Source organism: Bubalus bubalis, chromosome 20 (assembly GCF_019923935.1).
Source record: "Bubalus bubalis isolate 160015118507 breed Murrah chromosome 20, NDDB_SH_1, whole genome shotgun sequence".
Taxonomy (NCBI): Eukaryota; Metazoa; Chordata; class Mammalia; order Artiodactyla; family Bovidae; genus Bubalus; species Bubalus bubalis.
The window spans coordinates 14844354-14858409 of record NC_059176.1 but is presented as its reverse complement, the minus strand read 5'-3'; the positions used below and the strand labels follow the sequence as shown (position 1 = coordinate 14858409).

At 38.7% G+C, this 14056-nt stretch overlaps 1 protein-coding gene across 12 annotated transcripts in view; it reads left to right on the top strand.

The window, feature by feature from the left end:
• Window positions 1-14056, top strand: part of WDR76 (WD repeat domain 76) — a 56626-nt gene that overhangs the window by 14893 nt on the left and 27677 nt on the right. For all 12 annotated transcript variants that reach the window (XM_044933405.2, XM_044933410.2, XM_044933408.2 and 9 more), the window contains 3 exons: window positions 10148-10274; window positions 11633-11734; window positions 11822-11865. In XM_044933405.2, the coding sequence (XP_044789340.2) occupies window positions 10148-10274; window positions 11633-11734; window positions 11822-11865 (273 nt within the window). The remainder of the gene's footprint in view (window positions 1-10147; window positions 10275-11632; window positions 11735-11821; window positions 11866-14056) is intronic.

Sequence of the window (14056 nt, the reverse complement as noted above, 5' to 3'; positions counted from 1 at the left end):
TATAATTTTTTTTGGTTGTACTGGGTCTTCATTGCTACGTGGGCTTTCTCTAATTGTGGCAAGCACGGGCTGTTCTCTAGGTGCAGTGCATGAGTTTTTCGTTGCAGTGGCTTCTCTTGTTGTGGAGCATAGGTGCTAGGCACACAGGCTTCAGTAGTTGTGGCACACGGGCTCTGGTTACTCCATGGCCTGTGGAATCTTCTTGGACCAGGGATCGAACCCATGTCCCCTGCATTGGCAGGTGGATTCTTATCCACTGTACCACCAGGGAACTCTGAGAGAAATCTTTTTTACCACTAAATTGTTCTTATTTTTCCCTAAAAAAAAAACTATTGTTTTTTAAAGATTCCTCTACTTAATTTTTTTGTTTTTTCTTTCCCATTCCTAGAATAAAGGAAGGAAATGAACATTTGTTGCACATCTGTGAAATACAGTGCATGCATGCATGCTAAGTTGCTTCGGTCGTGTCCGAGTCTTTGTGACCCTATGGACACAGGCTTTGCTGTCTGTGGGAGTCTCCAGGCAAGAATACTGGAGTGGGTTGCCATTTCCTTCTCTGAAATACAATGCAGTGACCTAAAAAAATTTTAGGTCCTATAGATAATATAGGCCCTATATTATCTATAGGACCTAACATCCTATATTATCTCATTTAATTCTGGCAAAAATTTTGTGAGATATAAAACAGACTCAAAGAGGTAAAGTAATTTGGTCAAGGTCAAAGTAGCTCTTAAAGACTTCCCCAGCAGTCCAGTGGTTAAGAACTCCCCATTTCCAATGTGGGGGGTGCTGGTTCGATCCCTGATCGGGGAACTAATAGCCCACATCCCATGTGGCATGGCCAAAAAAAAAAAGGTAAAAAAAAAAATCAGCTTTTAAGTGGAAGCTTCAGGATTTGACCTCCAGGATGCCTTAGGTTCTCTTCTCTGCATTTTTTTTTTTTTTTTCTTTTTAAGTGAGAAGCAGTTTAGTCCCTCAGTCTTGTCTGACTCTTTGCGACCTCATGGACTGGAGCCTGCCAGGCCCTTCGAGCCATGGAATTCTCCAGGCAAGAATACCGGAGTAGGTAGCCATTCCTTTCTCCAGAGGATCTTCCCGACCCAGAGATTGAACCTGGGTCTCCCCACATTGCGGGCAGACTCTTTATCGTCTGAGCCACCAGGGAAGCCCTCTTCTCTGCATTTTAACAATGCTTATGTATAAATGAAGAAACTGAAAACCTTGGCATCATTAGATCATTGTTTTAGTACTAGATGCTAATGTAACATCATTTAATTGATTTGATTCTGGTATAGGTCAACTAGCTTGAGAAAAGCTGAACCTTTAATTATGACCAGGTATTTGCAAGTGTGAAAAATTGTTACAAGAGGAACAAACAGTGTTTGACACTGGACGATAATAGCAGCCGTCCTGTTGTCAGTTGATCATTAGCTTTATATTTGCATGCATCTATATATTTTTGGCTGCTGCTCAGTGTGGCATGTGGGATCTTAGTTCCCTTTGTATATTATTTTGTTAGTAAAGATTAGTGATTTTTTTTCCCCTAAATCACCTAAGTCACAAAGTTACAGCACTTAATAGTTGTGTCAAGATAAGTATCCAGCAGCTAGAGCAGAAGTTATATAGAAAAAAGAGCATAAATTTTGAAATTTGGCAAACTTACTTTGAAGTTTCAATTCAGCAACTTATAACGGTGGTATTAACTTTGGACAATTTATATAATCTTTCCTTATCTGTAAAGTTGACGTTATGCCAATCTAGAGGGGTTTTAAAAAATTACTAAATATACATACAAAGAAGCACATATGAATATTTATGTAATTGAAACAATAATAATAATTCAAACATCCATCCTTATACCTGCCATCCAGGTCAGTAGAAATTTATAGTACCTTTTAAGGCTCTCCTCGAGGTAACAGTCATTATGCTGAATTTTGTGATAATCACTCCTTGCATTTATTTATAGTTTTACCATCAATGAATGTATATTAATATTAATATAATATTAATAGTAATACACTGTTTTACTTATTTTTATCTGTTTTTTATATTAACATATAATATGCCATTTTTATATTCTGGGGTTTTCTTTTGCTCACTTTTACATCTTTATATGTTTTAAAATTCGTTCATGTTGTATGCAGCTTTACTTCATCCTGTTTTTTCTGCTCTATGAATGCACTATGTTGACTTGAATATGGACAGTTGAATTGTCTTTGTATTTCCTTTACTATAAAGACTGCTGCTCTGCTCAGTCTTAAGTCTGTTGGTGTTTATGTGTGAAGAGTTTCTCTCTGAGGAGGATTCTCTAGGAGGATTATATATTAGAACCCCAATTTTTGCATATGCTGAGGATTTTTTTTTGAAGATTAAATGAGGTATTAAATGCTTAGTATAGTTTCTACCACACAATGTACTTTAAATAAATAGTAGTTATCATTCTTCTAAACTAATGGTGGACTGTTGGTGAGCTTTATGCATGTGAATTTTTGGAAGTAATTTCAGAGGCTTCTCTTTCTCCAACATTTTTTAATGAACTACTTTTTTTTTTTAAGATTTAAATTTTTAAAGAACAGTTTTAGGTTCACAGCAAAATAGAGAGGAAGATACAGAGATTTCCCATTTATTCTCTACTCCTGCCCCTTCGAAGCTTCCCCTATAATAAACATTACGTATTAGAGTGGTTTGTAGGTTACCAAGGCTGAACCTACACTGACACATCATAATCACCTAGAGTCCATAGTTTATCTTGGGATTTGTTGTTGGTGTTGTATCTTCTGTTGGTTTTTACAAATGTCCAATGACATGTATCCATCATTAAGATAGCATACACAGTATTTTCACTTCCCTGAAAATCCTCTGTGCTCTGCTTTTTCATCCCTCCCCACCACTACCCTCCAACAACTACTGATGTTTTTACTGTTTCCACAGTTTTGCCTTTTTTAGAATGTCACATAGTTGGAATGATACAGTATGTAGCCTTTTCAGGTTGGCTTTATTGCATTTAAGTTTTCTCCCTGTCTTTTCATGGCTTGATAGCTCATTTCTTTTTAGTGCTGAATAATAGTCTGTTGTCTGCATGCATCACACTTTATTTATTGGTTGTTTCCAAGTTTTGGCAGTTATGTGCAAAGCTGCTGGAAACAACCGAGTGTGTGCTTCTGTGCAGAGTTTTCAGCTCCTTTGAGTAAATACCAAGAAGCACGGTGGCTGGACTCTTATGTGACGAGTTTGCTTAATTTGGTAAGAAACCACCACACTATCTTCCCAAGTGACTGTGTCATTTTATATTTGCACCAGCAGTTAATGAGAGATCCTGCTGATACACATCTTTACCAGCATGTGGAGTCATCAGAACTCTGGATTCTGGCTATTCTAATATGGCTGTAGTGGTCTCATTGTTTCAGTTTGCATTTCTCTGATGAGATGTAATGCGAGGCATCTTTTCATATGCTTATTTCCCATCCGTGTATCTTCTTTGGTGATATGTTTGTTAAGGTCTTTGGTCCATTTATAAACGAAGTTTTCTTTGTTGTTGTTTAGGGTTTTTCAAAACAGTTTTTCATTTATTTTGGCTGTGCCTGGTGTGGGATCTTTAGTTGCAGCATGTGGGATCTAGTTCTGTGACCAGGATTGAATATGGGCCCCCTGCATGGGGAGCACATAGACCACCAGGGGAATCCCTAGTTTTAGTTTTTTAAGGAACCTCCGTACTGTTTTCCATAGTGGCTGTATCAATTTACATTCCCACCAACAGTATAAGAGGGTTCCCTTTTTTCCACACCCTCTTCACCATTTATTGTTCGTAGGTTTTTGGTGATGGCTGTTGATTGGTGCCGTCACATATTTAGAATCATACAGTATGTAGCCTCATTCAGATTGGCTTCTTTTTCTTAGTACTATGCATTTAAACTTCCCCCATATCTTTTCATGACTTAATAGCTCATTTCTTTTTTTTTTCCCCCATATATTTTTATTATGAATCTTTTGTTATTTAGATCGTTTCAGCAAAAAGACTATGGCTAAATTACATTGGAACTGCCATTGACTAAGTAATGTGACAGATCTACTTTTCTCCAACTGCTAGTCTTCTCACTTTTTTCAGAGTTCAGTTACCATAGGTCAAATCCTTTTGGAAATAAATGTCAGTTTTAGTAATATGTGATATCAGGTTTTAGTTCTGTTTATGATGCCATCATTATCTTCCTGACAAAAGATTTAGAGGACTCTGAAGTTGGCATATTACCTATAATATTTTAATACTATGTAAATTCATAGGGATTCCCTGGTGGCTCAGATGATAAAGAATCTGCCTGAAATACAGGAGACCTGGGTTTCATCCCTGGGATAGGAAGATTCCCCTGGAGAAGGAAATGGCAACCCACTCAAGTATTCTTGCCTGGGGAGTCCCAGGGAGAGAGGAGCCTGGTGGGCTACAGTCCATGGGTTCACAGAGTTGGATGTGACTGAGCAACTAACACTTTCACTCTCATGAAAGTTAATAATGAATGTTAAATCTACCAAAGACTGTTACAGGAATCTTTGGTAAATTTAACCAGTATTTAACTAAGTATATAACAAGTATACTTGGTTTTGTTTTATATTAATACTTCATTGTTAAGCTAAAGTGATAACATTTATTTTTTAAGTTATATATTTTTGACTGCACTGGATCTTCTTTGCTGCATGTGGTCCTTCTCTCGCCACAGAGCTTGGAGGCTGCTCTCTAGTTGTGGTGCACGGGCTTCTCGTTGCAGTAGCTTCTTCTGTTGTGGAGCACGGGCTCTAGGCACACGGGCTTCAGTAGTGGCAGCATGTGGGCTCAGTAATTATGGCTTGCTGGCTCTAGGACCCTCGGGCTTTAGTAGTTCCAGTGCACCGGCTTAGTTGCTCCATGGCATATGGAATCTTCCTGGACCAGGGATTGAACCAGTGTACCCTGTGTAGGCAGGCAGATTCTTATCTTTTGTGCCATCAGGGAGTCCTAAAGTGGTAACATTTAAGTTAAAAGGAGCTGGTTACAGTCCTTTTAAGGCCTTGGGCAAGAAATCAGTCCAATTTTTGGACCTCATATTAGATTTCATAGCAGTACAGTTGGCTGTGCTGCGCTTAGTTGCTCAGTTGTGTCTGACTCTTTGTGACACCATGGACTGTAGCCCACCAGGCTCCTCTGTCCATGAGGATTCTCCAGGCAAGAATACTGGCTTTGGTTGCCCTCCTTCAGGGGATCTTCCCAACCCAGGGACTAAACCCAGGTCTCCCTCATTGCAGGTCTGAGCCACGAAGGAAGCCCAGCGGAACAGTTTAAGTACATATAAATAGGTCATATACTTCATTAAATCGTGAACCTCTCTCACCAGGGGGAAAAAAAGCATTACCTCTGGATCTTATTTACTCAAGATCACATTAAAATTCCCAGTATGTGCTCAGTTCCTGTTGACTGATCATAATAATGATGGGAATGAATGGGAAGCCAGGCTGCAATTGTAGTCGGTTCTCCTAGGATTTTTTGTTAATATATATGATAGTTCCATATAGATGGAATTCCAGTTGAGCTGTTTCAAATCCTAAAAGATGATGCTGTGAAAGTGCTGCACTCAGTATGCCAGCAAATTTGGGAAACTCAGCAGTGGCCCCAGGACTGGAAAAGGTCAGTTTTCATTTGAATCCTAAAAAAGGCAATGGCAAAGAATGTTCAGACTACCGCACAATTGCACTCATCTCACATGCTAGAAAAGCAGAGCTCAAAATTCTCCAAGCCAGGCTTCAATAGTACGTGAACCATGAACTTCCAGATGTTCAAGTTGGATTTAGAAAAGGCAGAGGAACCAGATCAAATTGCCAACATCCGTTGGATCATCAAAAAAGCAAGAGAATACCAGAAAAGCATCTGCTTCTGCTTTATTGATTATGCCACAGTCTTTGTATAGATCACAACAAACTGGAAAGTTCTGAAAGAGATGGGAATACCAGACCACCTTACCTGCCTCCTGAGATATCAGTATGCAGGTCAGGAAGCAACAGTTAGATCTGGATATGGAACAACAGACTGGTTCCAAATAGGAAAAGGAGTATGTAAAGGCTGTGTATTGTCACCTTGCTTATTTAACTTATATGCAGAGTACATAATGCAGATTGCAAAATGCACTTATATGCAGAGTACATAATGCAGAGTGCAAAATGCACTTATATGCACTTAACTTATATGCAGACTGCAAAATGCTGGGCTGGATGAAGCACAAGCTGGAATCAAGATTGCCAGGAGAAATATCAATAACCTCACATATGCAGATGACACCACCCTTATGGCAGAAAGTGAAGAAGAATTAAAGAGCCTCTTGATGAAAGTGAAAGAGGACAGTGAAAAAGCTGGCTTAAAACTCAACATTCAAAAAATGAAGATCATGGCATCTGGTCTCATCACTTCATGGCAAATAGATGGGGAAACAATGGGAACAATGAGAGACTTTATTTTTTGGGGCTCCAAAATCACTGCAGTTGGTGACTGCAGCTATGAAATTAAAAGATGCTTGCTCCTTGGAAGAAAAGCTATGACCAACCTAAATAGCATATTAAAAAGCAGAGCCATTACTTTGCCGACAAAGGTCTGTCTAGTCAAGGCTGTGGTTTTTCCAGTGGTCATGTCACCCTATTTATTTAACTTATATGCAGAGTACATCATGAGAAATGCTGGGCTGGAAGAAGCACAAGCTGGAATCAAGATTGCCGGGAGAAATATCCATAACCTCAGATATGCAGATGACACCACCCTTATGGCAGAAAGTGAAGAGGAACTAAAAACCCTCTTGATGAAAGTGAAAGAGAAGAGTGAAAATGTTGGCTTAAAACTCAACATTCAGAAAACGAAGATCATGGCATCTGGTCCCATCACTTCATGGCAAATAAATGGGGAAACAGTGGAAACAGTGTCAGACTTTATTTTGTTGGGCTCCAAAATCACTGCAGATGGTGATTGCAGCCATGAAATCAAAAGACACTTACTCCTTGGAAGGAAAGTTATGACCAACCTAGATAGCATATTGAAAAGCAGAGACATTACTTTGCCAACAAAGGTCCATCTAGTCAAGGCTATGGTTTTTCCAGTGGTCATGTATGGATGTGAGAGTTGGACTGTGAAGAAAGCTGAGAGCCAAAGAATTGATGCTTCTGAACTGTGGTGTTGGAGAAGACTCTTGAGAGTCCCTCGGACTGCAAGGAGATCCAACCAGTCCATTTTAAAGGAGATCAGTCCTGGGTGTTCTTTGGAAGGAATGATGCTAAAGCTGAAACTCCAGTACTTCGGCCACCTCATGTGAAGAGTTGACTCACTGAAAAAGACTCTGATGCTGGGAGGGATTGGGGGCAGGAGGAGAAGGGGACGACAGAGGATGAGATGGCTGGATGGCATCACCGACTCGATGGATGTGAGTCTGGGTGAACTCCGGGAGTTGGTGATGGACAGGAGGCCTGGCGTGCTGTGATTCATGGGGTCACAAAGAGTGGGACACGACTAAGCGACTGAACTGAACTGTATGAATGTGAGAGTTGGACTGTGAAGAAAGCTGAGCGCCGAAGACTTGATGCTTTTGAAATGTGATATTGGAGAAGACTCTTGAGAGTCCCTTGGACAGCAAGGAGATTAAACCAGTCAATCCTAAAGGAAATCAACCCTGGCTATTCATTGGAAGGACCGATGCTGACGCTGAAACTCCAATACTTTGCCCACCTGATGCGAAGAACTGACTCACTGGAAAAGACCCTGATGCTGGGAGAGATTGAAGGCAGGAGGAAAAGGGGACAACAGAGAATGAGATATTTGGATGGCATCACTGACTGGATAGACGTGAGTTTGAGCAAGCTCCGGTAGTTGGTGATGGACAGGGAAGCCTGGTGTGCTATAGTCAATGGGGTTGCAAAGAGTCAGACACTGACTGAATGACTGAACTGAATTTTCTGTTGTCTGGAGATACCCCAGTTTATCTGTCCATTGGTTTGTTGAAGGATATCTTGGTTGCTTCCCAGTTTGGCAAGTTGTGAGCAAAGCTCCTATAAACATATGTGTAGGTTTTTGTGTGGACCACCCTGGAGTTTGTTTTTATTTGTTCTGTTGCATATCTTTTTTAAAATTTATTTTTATTTATTTATTTTTTTTTCTTAAGATTTTAAATTTTATTTTATTTTTAAACTTTACATAATCCGCCACAGGTATATATGTTTTTAATTAAAAAATAGAGGTATAGTTTATTTACAGTATTAATTTCAGGTGTACAACATAGTCATTTTAAATTCTTATAGATTATACTCCATTTATAGTTATTATAAAATATTGGCTATATTTCCTGTGCTATAAATATATGCTTATAGCTTATTTTTTACAAAGTAGTTTGTACCTGTTACTCCCGTACCCTTATATTCCCCCTCCTCTCTTCCTTCTCCTTACCCGTAACCACTAATTTGTTCTCTGTATCTGTCAGTGTGTTTCTGTTTTGTTATATTCATTCATTTTATATTTTAGATTCCATATGTAAGTGATAACATACAGTGTTTGTCTTTTTCTGTCTGATTTATTTCATCAAGCATACTACCCTCCAGATGCAGTCATGTTGCTGCAAATGGCAAAACTTTGTTCTTTTTTATGGCTAAGTAGTATTCCTTTGCGGAGAAGGCAATGGCAACCCACTCCAGTACTCTTGCCTGGAAAATCCCACGGATGGAGGGGCCTGGTAGGTTGTAGTCCATGGGGTCGCTAAGAGTCGGATACAACTGAGCGTCTTCACTTTCACTTTTCACTTTCATGCATTGGAGAAGGAAATGGCAACCCACTCCAGTGTTCTTGCCTGGAGAATCCCAGGGACGGGGGAGCCTGGTAGGCTGCCATCTATGGGGTCACACAGAGTCAGACACAACTGAAGTGACTTAGCAGCAGCAGCAGCATTCCCGTGTGTGTGTGACTGTGCTGGATGTTTGTTGCTTTGCCCAGGCTTTTTGGGGTCCAGTTTCTGAGAGTGGGGGCTACTCTCTAGTTGTGGTGTGTGATCTTATCATTGTATTGGCTTCTGTTGTTGCAGAATTTGGGCTCTTGGTCATGCTGGCTCAGTAGTTGTGACACATGGGCTTAGTTTCTCTGTGGCGTGAAATCTCCCTTGAGCAGGGATCCAACCCATGTACCCTGTGTTGGCAGGAGGAATTCTTATCCACTGTACCTCTAGGGAAGTCCAAAAGCACATTGTTTTTATTTCATAATTGCTGCATCTTATCTCTCTGAGGTTTTTTATTTTTATATTATTTATTATTTATTCATTTATTGGCTGTGCTGGGTCTTTGTTGTGCACAGGTTTTTTTTTTCCTCTTGTTACAGAGCACGTATTTTGGAGTGCGTGGGTTCAGTAGTCTTGGTTCATGAGTTCAGTAATTGCAGTTAACAGGCTCTAGGCTGCGAGCTTTAATAGTTGCAGGACACAGGCTTAGTTGTTGTACAGCAGGTGGAATCTTCCAAACCAGGGATTGAACCTCTGTCCCTGCATTGGCATGTGTATTCCCCACCACTGAGTCACCGTGGAATCCTCTGAACTACTTTTTTAAATGAAAAAATAATAAATAAAAAGTAGGGTATCTATGATTTTACAAGGTAAATGATATGGAAGCAAATGCAATGAAATAGTCAAGTCTTTTTTTTTTTTTTTTTTTAAGTTTAGACCTTAGTTCTCCACCCTTCTTCCTAGAGTAATCCACTGTTAATATTTTCATGGATATTCTTCCATTGGTAATCTTACCAGTTACAAATGTATATGTATATATTTTGTAAAAAAACAAATGTAACTATATTCAACATATACTGTACCTTCTCTTTTGCTTCTTATATCTTAGAGTTCATGTCGTCGCACATAGAGATCTATTTCATTCTTTTTTTATGGCTGCTTAATAGTTGACTAGATATGTATGTCTTAATTTAATACCCCTTACCTCCCCATAGTGAACAGTTACCATGTTTCCAAACTTTTAATTAAAATTAGTGTAGGTATGTATATATATCTTTGCAGTGTTTGACTATATGTGTGAGATACATTACTAGAAGTTATCGCCTTGGTAGTAATAAATACATATAACTCTTTTATGAGTATAACATGATTTTCCTTCCACTCCTTAGGAAGAAACCCAAGAAAAAAGAAAATGGAACTGGATGTAGAAGGTCAATGCGATTACTAAGAGTTGATCCTTCAGGAGTCCCATTGCCAGCAGCCCCAACCCAGACAGTATTAGAAGTAGATGAAAATGTAAGAAAGAGTGCAAATACACTATATTAACTCAATAAAATACTGAAAAATTTGAAGTGTTTGAAAGTAGAGTAAAAAGTCAGTAAAGTATGTTTAATTTGTACTTCATTAATTTAATACTTGACTGTTATATGGTTTAATATGGTTGGATGGCATCACCGACTCAATGGACATGAGTGTGGGTGGACTCCGGGAGTTGGTGATGGACAGGAAGGCCTGACGTGCTGTGGTTCGTGGGGTTGCAAAGAGTCGGACACAGCTGAGCGACTGAACTAACTAACTAATATGGTTTAATGAGTAAGATTTCAAACTCATGAAAGACTGGATTATATATTTCTGCAGACTTACCTATGTCAGATTGTGGGTAAATTGCTTAGCCATTCCGAGCCTCAGTTTCCCTATTTTTAAAATAGCAACAATAACAGAAACCTCTCACAAGGGGTATCATGAGGGATAAAGGTCCTTAATTATATTGAATGTATTATATTACTTAGTAAGCAATAAATGGTAGTATTAATAATAATATGTGATAATAATGATGGGGGTCCTATACTGTGGTTTAATTTATGCTGTCAGTGAGTGGAAAGAGTGTATGTACCAAGTTTATTGTCTGAGTAAGATTATTTTTTATTCAGGAGCATCTACTGTTTTTAATACTTTATATCTAAGTGCTTAATTATAACTTGGAAGATAGTACTCATTAGCCTGGTGCTTTGAGAGCTAATTGAAAATTAAGTTGCTACAGAGAGAGTAGCTCATTTTTTGAAGCCTCTATGCATCCATGATAAGAAATAATTTACATTGAATCCACTCCACGTGCGTGTGCATGCATATACACACACACACACACACAAAACTGAAACAAACCTTTTGTGAAATGATACTTAACCCTTACTACATATGATGTACTTTTGAATTTTCTGGTCTATTCTTTCCTCATTCAATAAAACACTGTGTTGGTTATAACATATTAAAATGATTTCATGACTTGTGGGTTATAATCCCTGATATAAAAATGATACAGAGTAATAACTTGAGTAAAGAAATTGAACTGATCTGAATTAATTCCTAGCAACTCTATTTATGGTCAGTGTAACTTTGGATAAATTAACTTCTCTGTTTCATTCCACTGTTTTTGAAATGTGGTATCTCATTCACTGGATTATTAAGGGAATTAAATGAGATAATACATGTTTTTACTTTACAGGATACTTGGCATTCATTCATTGAACAACTGTTTTTGATTGCTAACTATATGTCACCCCTGTTGTAGATGTTGAAAGTAAAGAGAAACCTTAAGCTTGAATTCTAAGGCAGAGTGACAACCAAGTTTTTTTTTTTCTTATTTTTTATAACAGCCTTTGATACCTCCTGGGCCTTTAGAAATGACTCCTGAAAATCAAGATGATGACAATGCACTATTTAAAGGATTTTTGCAGACTTGGGCAGAAATGAGCAAGGTATCACTTGGGAGGGTAAACCCAAGCTTTTAAGCAAATTTCAGTGCATATGTTAATTTAGTACTTTGGTTTCTCTCATTGTTTCAGACAAGAAGTAAAAACACTGAGAAGGAATTATCTAGCATTAAAAGGTGAGTTAAAATCCCTTGCTTTTGTTTTACATTTCCTGAGATCTTTAAATTATAAAGACTATATACCATTAGAGGAAATTTGAAAATGAGGTGAAAAGAATTATCCATCATGTTTCTACCCTAACAACTGTTGATTTTGTGTATTTCCTTTCAAATATTGCTATATACAAAACCACTGGGACACAAGCTTCATGAATGCATGGATTTTATCTCAATAACCAGAAAAGTGCATGGCGCATAATATATATTTGTTCAGTGTTTAATAAATGAGTATAATTACATACATTTTTGCTTCATTATGTTTTAATATATGTGCAGTTTTGCATTATGCTTTTCCATTAACATTGTGGTTGGATGTTACTAGAGTCTTTAAATTTATGGAATAATTGAGTAATATTTCAGTAGATGAAATTTGCTTAACCTCTTGATATTTGGAGTTGTTTTGTTTAGTTTTGAGTGTTGTGTGTTTGTGTATCTGTTGAAGTTTATATTGTGATAGTGGATTATTTCCTTAGGATAGATTCCAGAAGTGAGGTCAAACATCATGGACGTTTTTATAGCCTTTCAGTTCAGTTCAGTCACTCAGTTGTGTCCAACTCTTTGTGACCCCATGGACACAGCACTCCAGGCCTCCCTGTCCATCACCAACTCCCAGAGTTTACACAGACTCATGTCTATTGAGTCAGTGATGCCATCCAACCATCTCATCTTCTGCCGTCCCCTTCTCCTCCTGCCTTCAATCTTTCCCAGGATCAGGGTCTTTTCAAACGAGTCAGCCTCTTTGCATCAGGTGACCAAAGTATTGGAGTTTCAGCTTCAACATCAGTCCTTCCAATGAACACTCAGGATTGATCTCCTTTAGGATAGACTGGTTGGATCTCCTTGCAGTCCAAGGGACTCTCAAGAGTCTTCTCCAACACCACAATTCAAATACATCAGTTCTTCGGTGCTCAGCTTTCTTTATAGTCCAACTCTCACATCCATACATGACTACAGGAAAAACCATAGCCTTGACTAGATGGACCTTTGCTGGCAAACTAATGTCTCTGCTTTTTAATACACTATCTAGGTTGGTCATGACTTTCCTTCCAAGGAGTAAGCGTCTTTTAATTTCATGGCTGTGGTCACCATCTGCAGTGATTTTGGAGCCCCCCAAAATAAAGTCTGACACTGTTTCCACTGTTTCCCCATCTATTTGCCATGAAGTGATGGGACCAGATGCCATGATCTTCATTTTCTGAATGTTGAGCTTTAAGCCAACTTTTTCACCGTCCTCTTTCACTTTCATCAAGAGGCTCTTTAGTTCTTCACTTTCTGCCATAAGGGTGGTGTCATCTGCATATATGAGGTTATTGATATTTTTCCCAGTAATCTTGATTCCAGCTTGTGCTTCCTCCAGTGCAGCATTTTGCATGATGTACTCTGCATTTAAGTTAAATAAGCAGGGTGACAATATACAGCCTTGACGAACTCCTTTTCCTATTTGGAACCAGTCTGTTGTTCCATGTCCAGTTCTAACTGTTGCTTCCTGACCTTCATACAGGTTTCTAAAGAGGCAGGTCAGGTGGTCTGATATTCCCATCTCTTTCAGAATTTTCCACAGTTTGTTGTGATCCACACAGTCAAAGGCTTTGGCATAGTCAATGAAGCAGAAATAGATGTTTTTCTGGAACTCTCTTGCTTTTTCGATGATCCAGTGGATGTTGGCAATTTGATCTCTGGTTCCTCTGCCTTTTCTAAAATCAGCTTGAACATCTGGAAGTTCACGGTTCACGTATTGCTGAAGCCTGCCTTGGAGAAATTTGAACATTACTTTACTAGTGTGTGAGATGAATGCAATTGTGTGGTAGTTTGAGCATTCTTTGACATGGCCTTTCTTTGGGATTGGAATGAAAACTGACCTTTTCCAGTCCTGTGGCCACTGTTGAGTTTTCCAAATTTGCTGGCATTGAGTGCAGCACTTTCACAGCATCATCATTTAGGATTTGAAATAGCTCAACGGGAATTCCATCACCTCCACTAATTTTGTAGTGATGCTTCCTAAGGCCCACTTGACTTCATATTTCAGCATATCTGGCTCTAGGTGAGTGATCACACCATTGTGGTTATCTGCGTTCCCCTTTAGGACATGCCAAATTGTTTTCCAAAATCTTTTTTTTTTTTTAATTTCTGAAAATCTTATATGAATTTA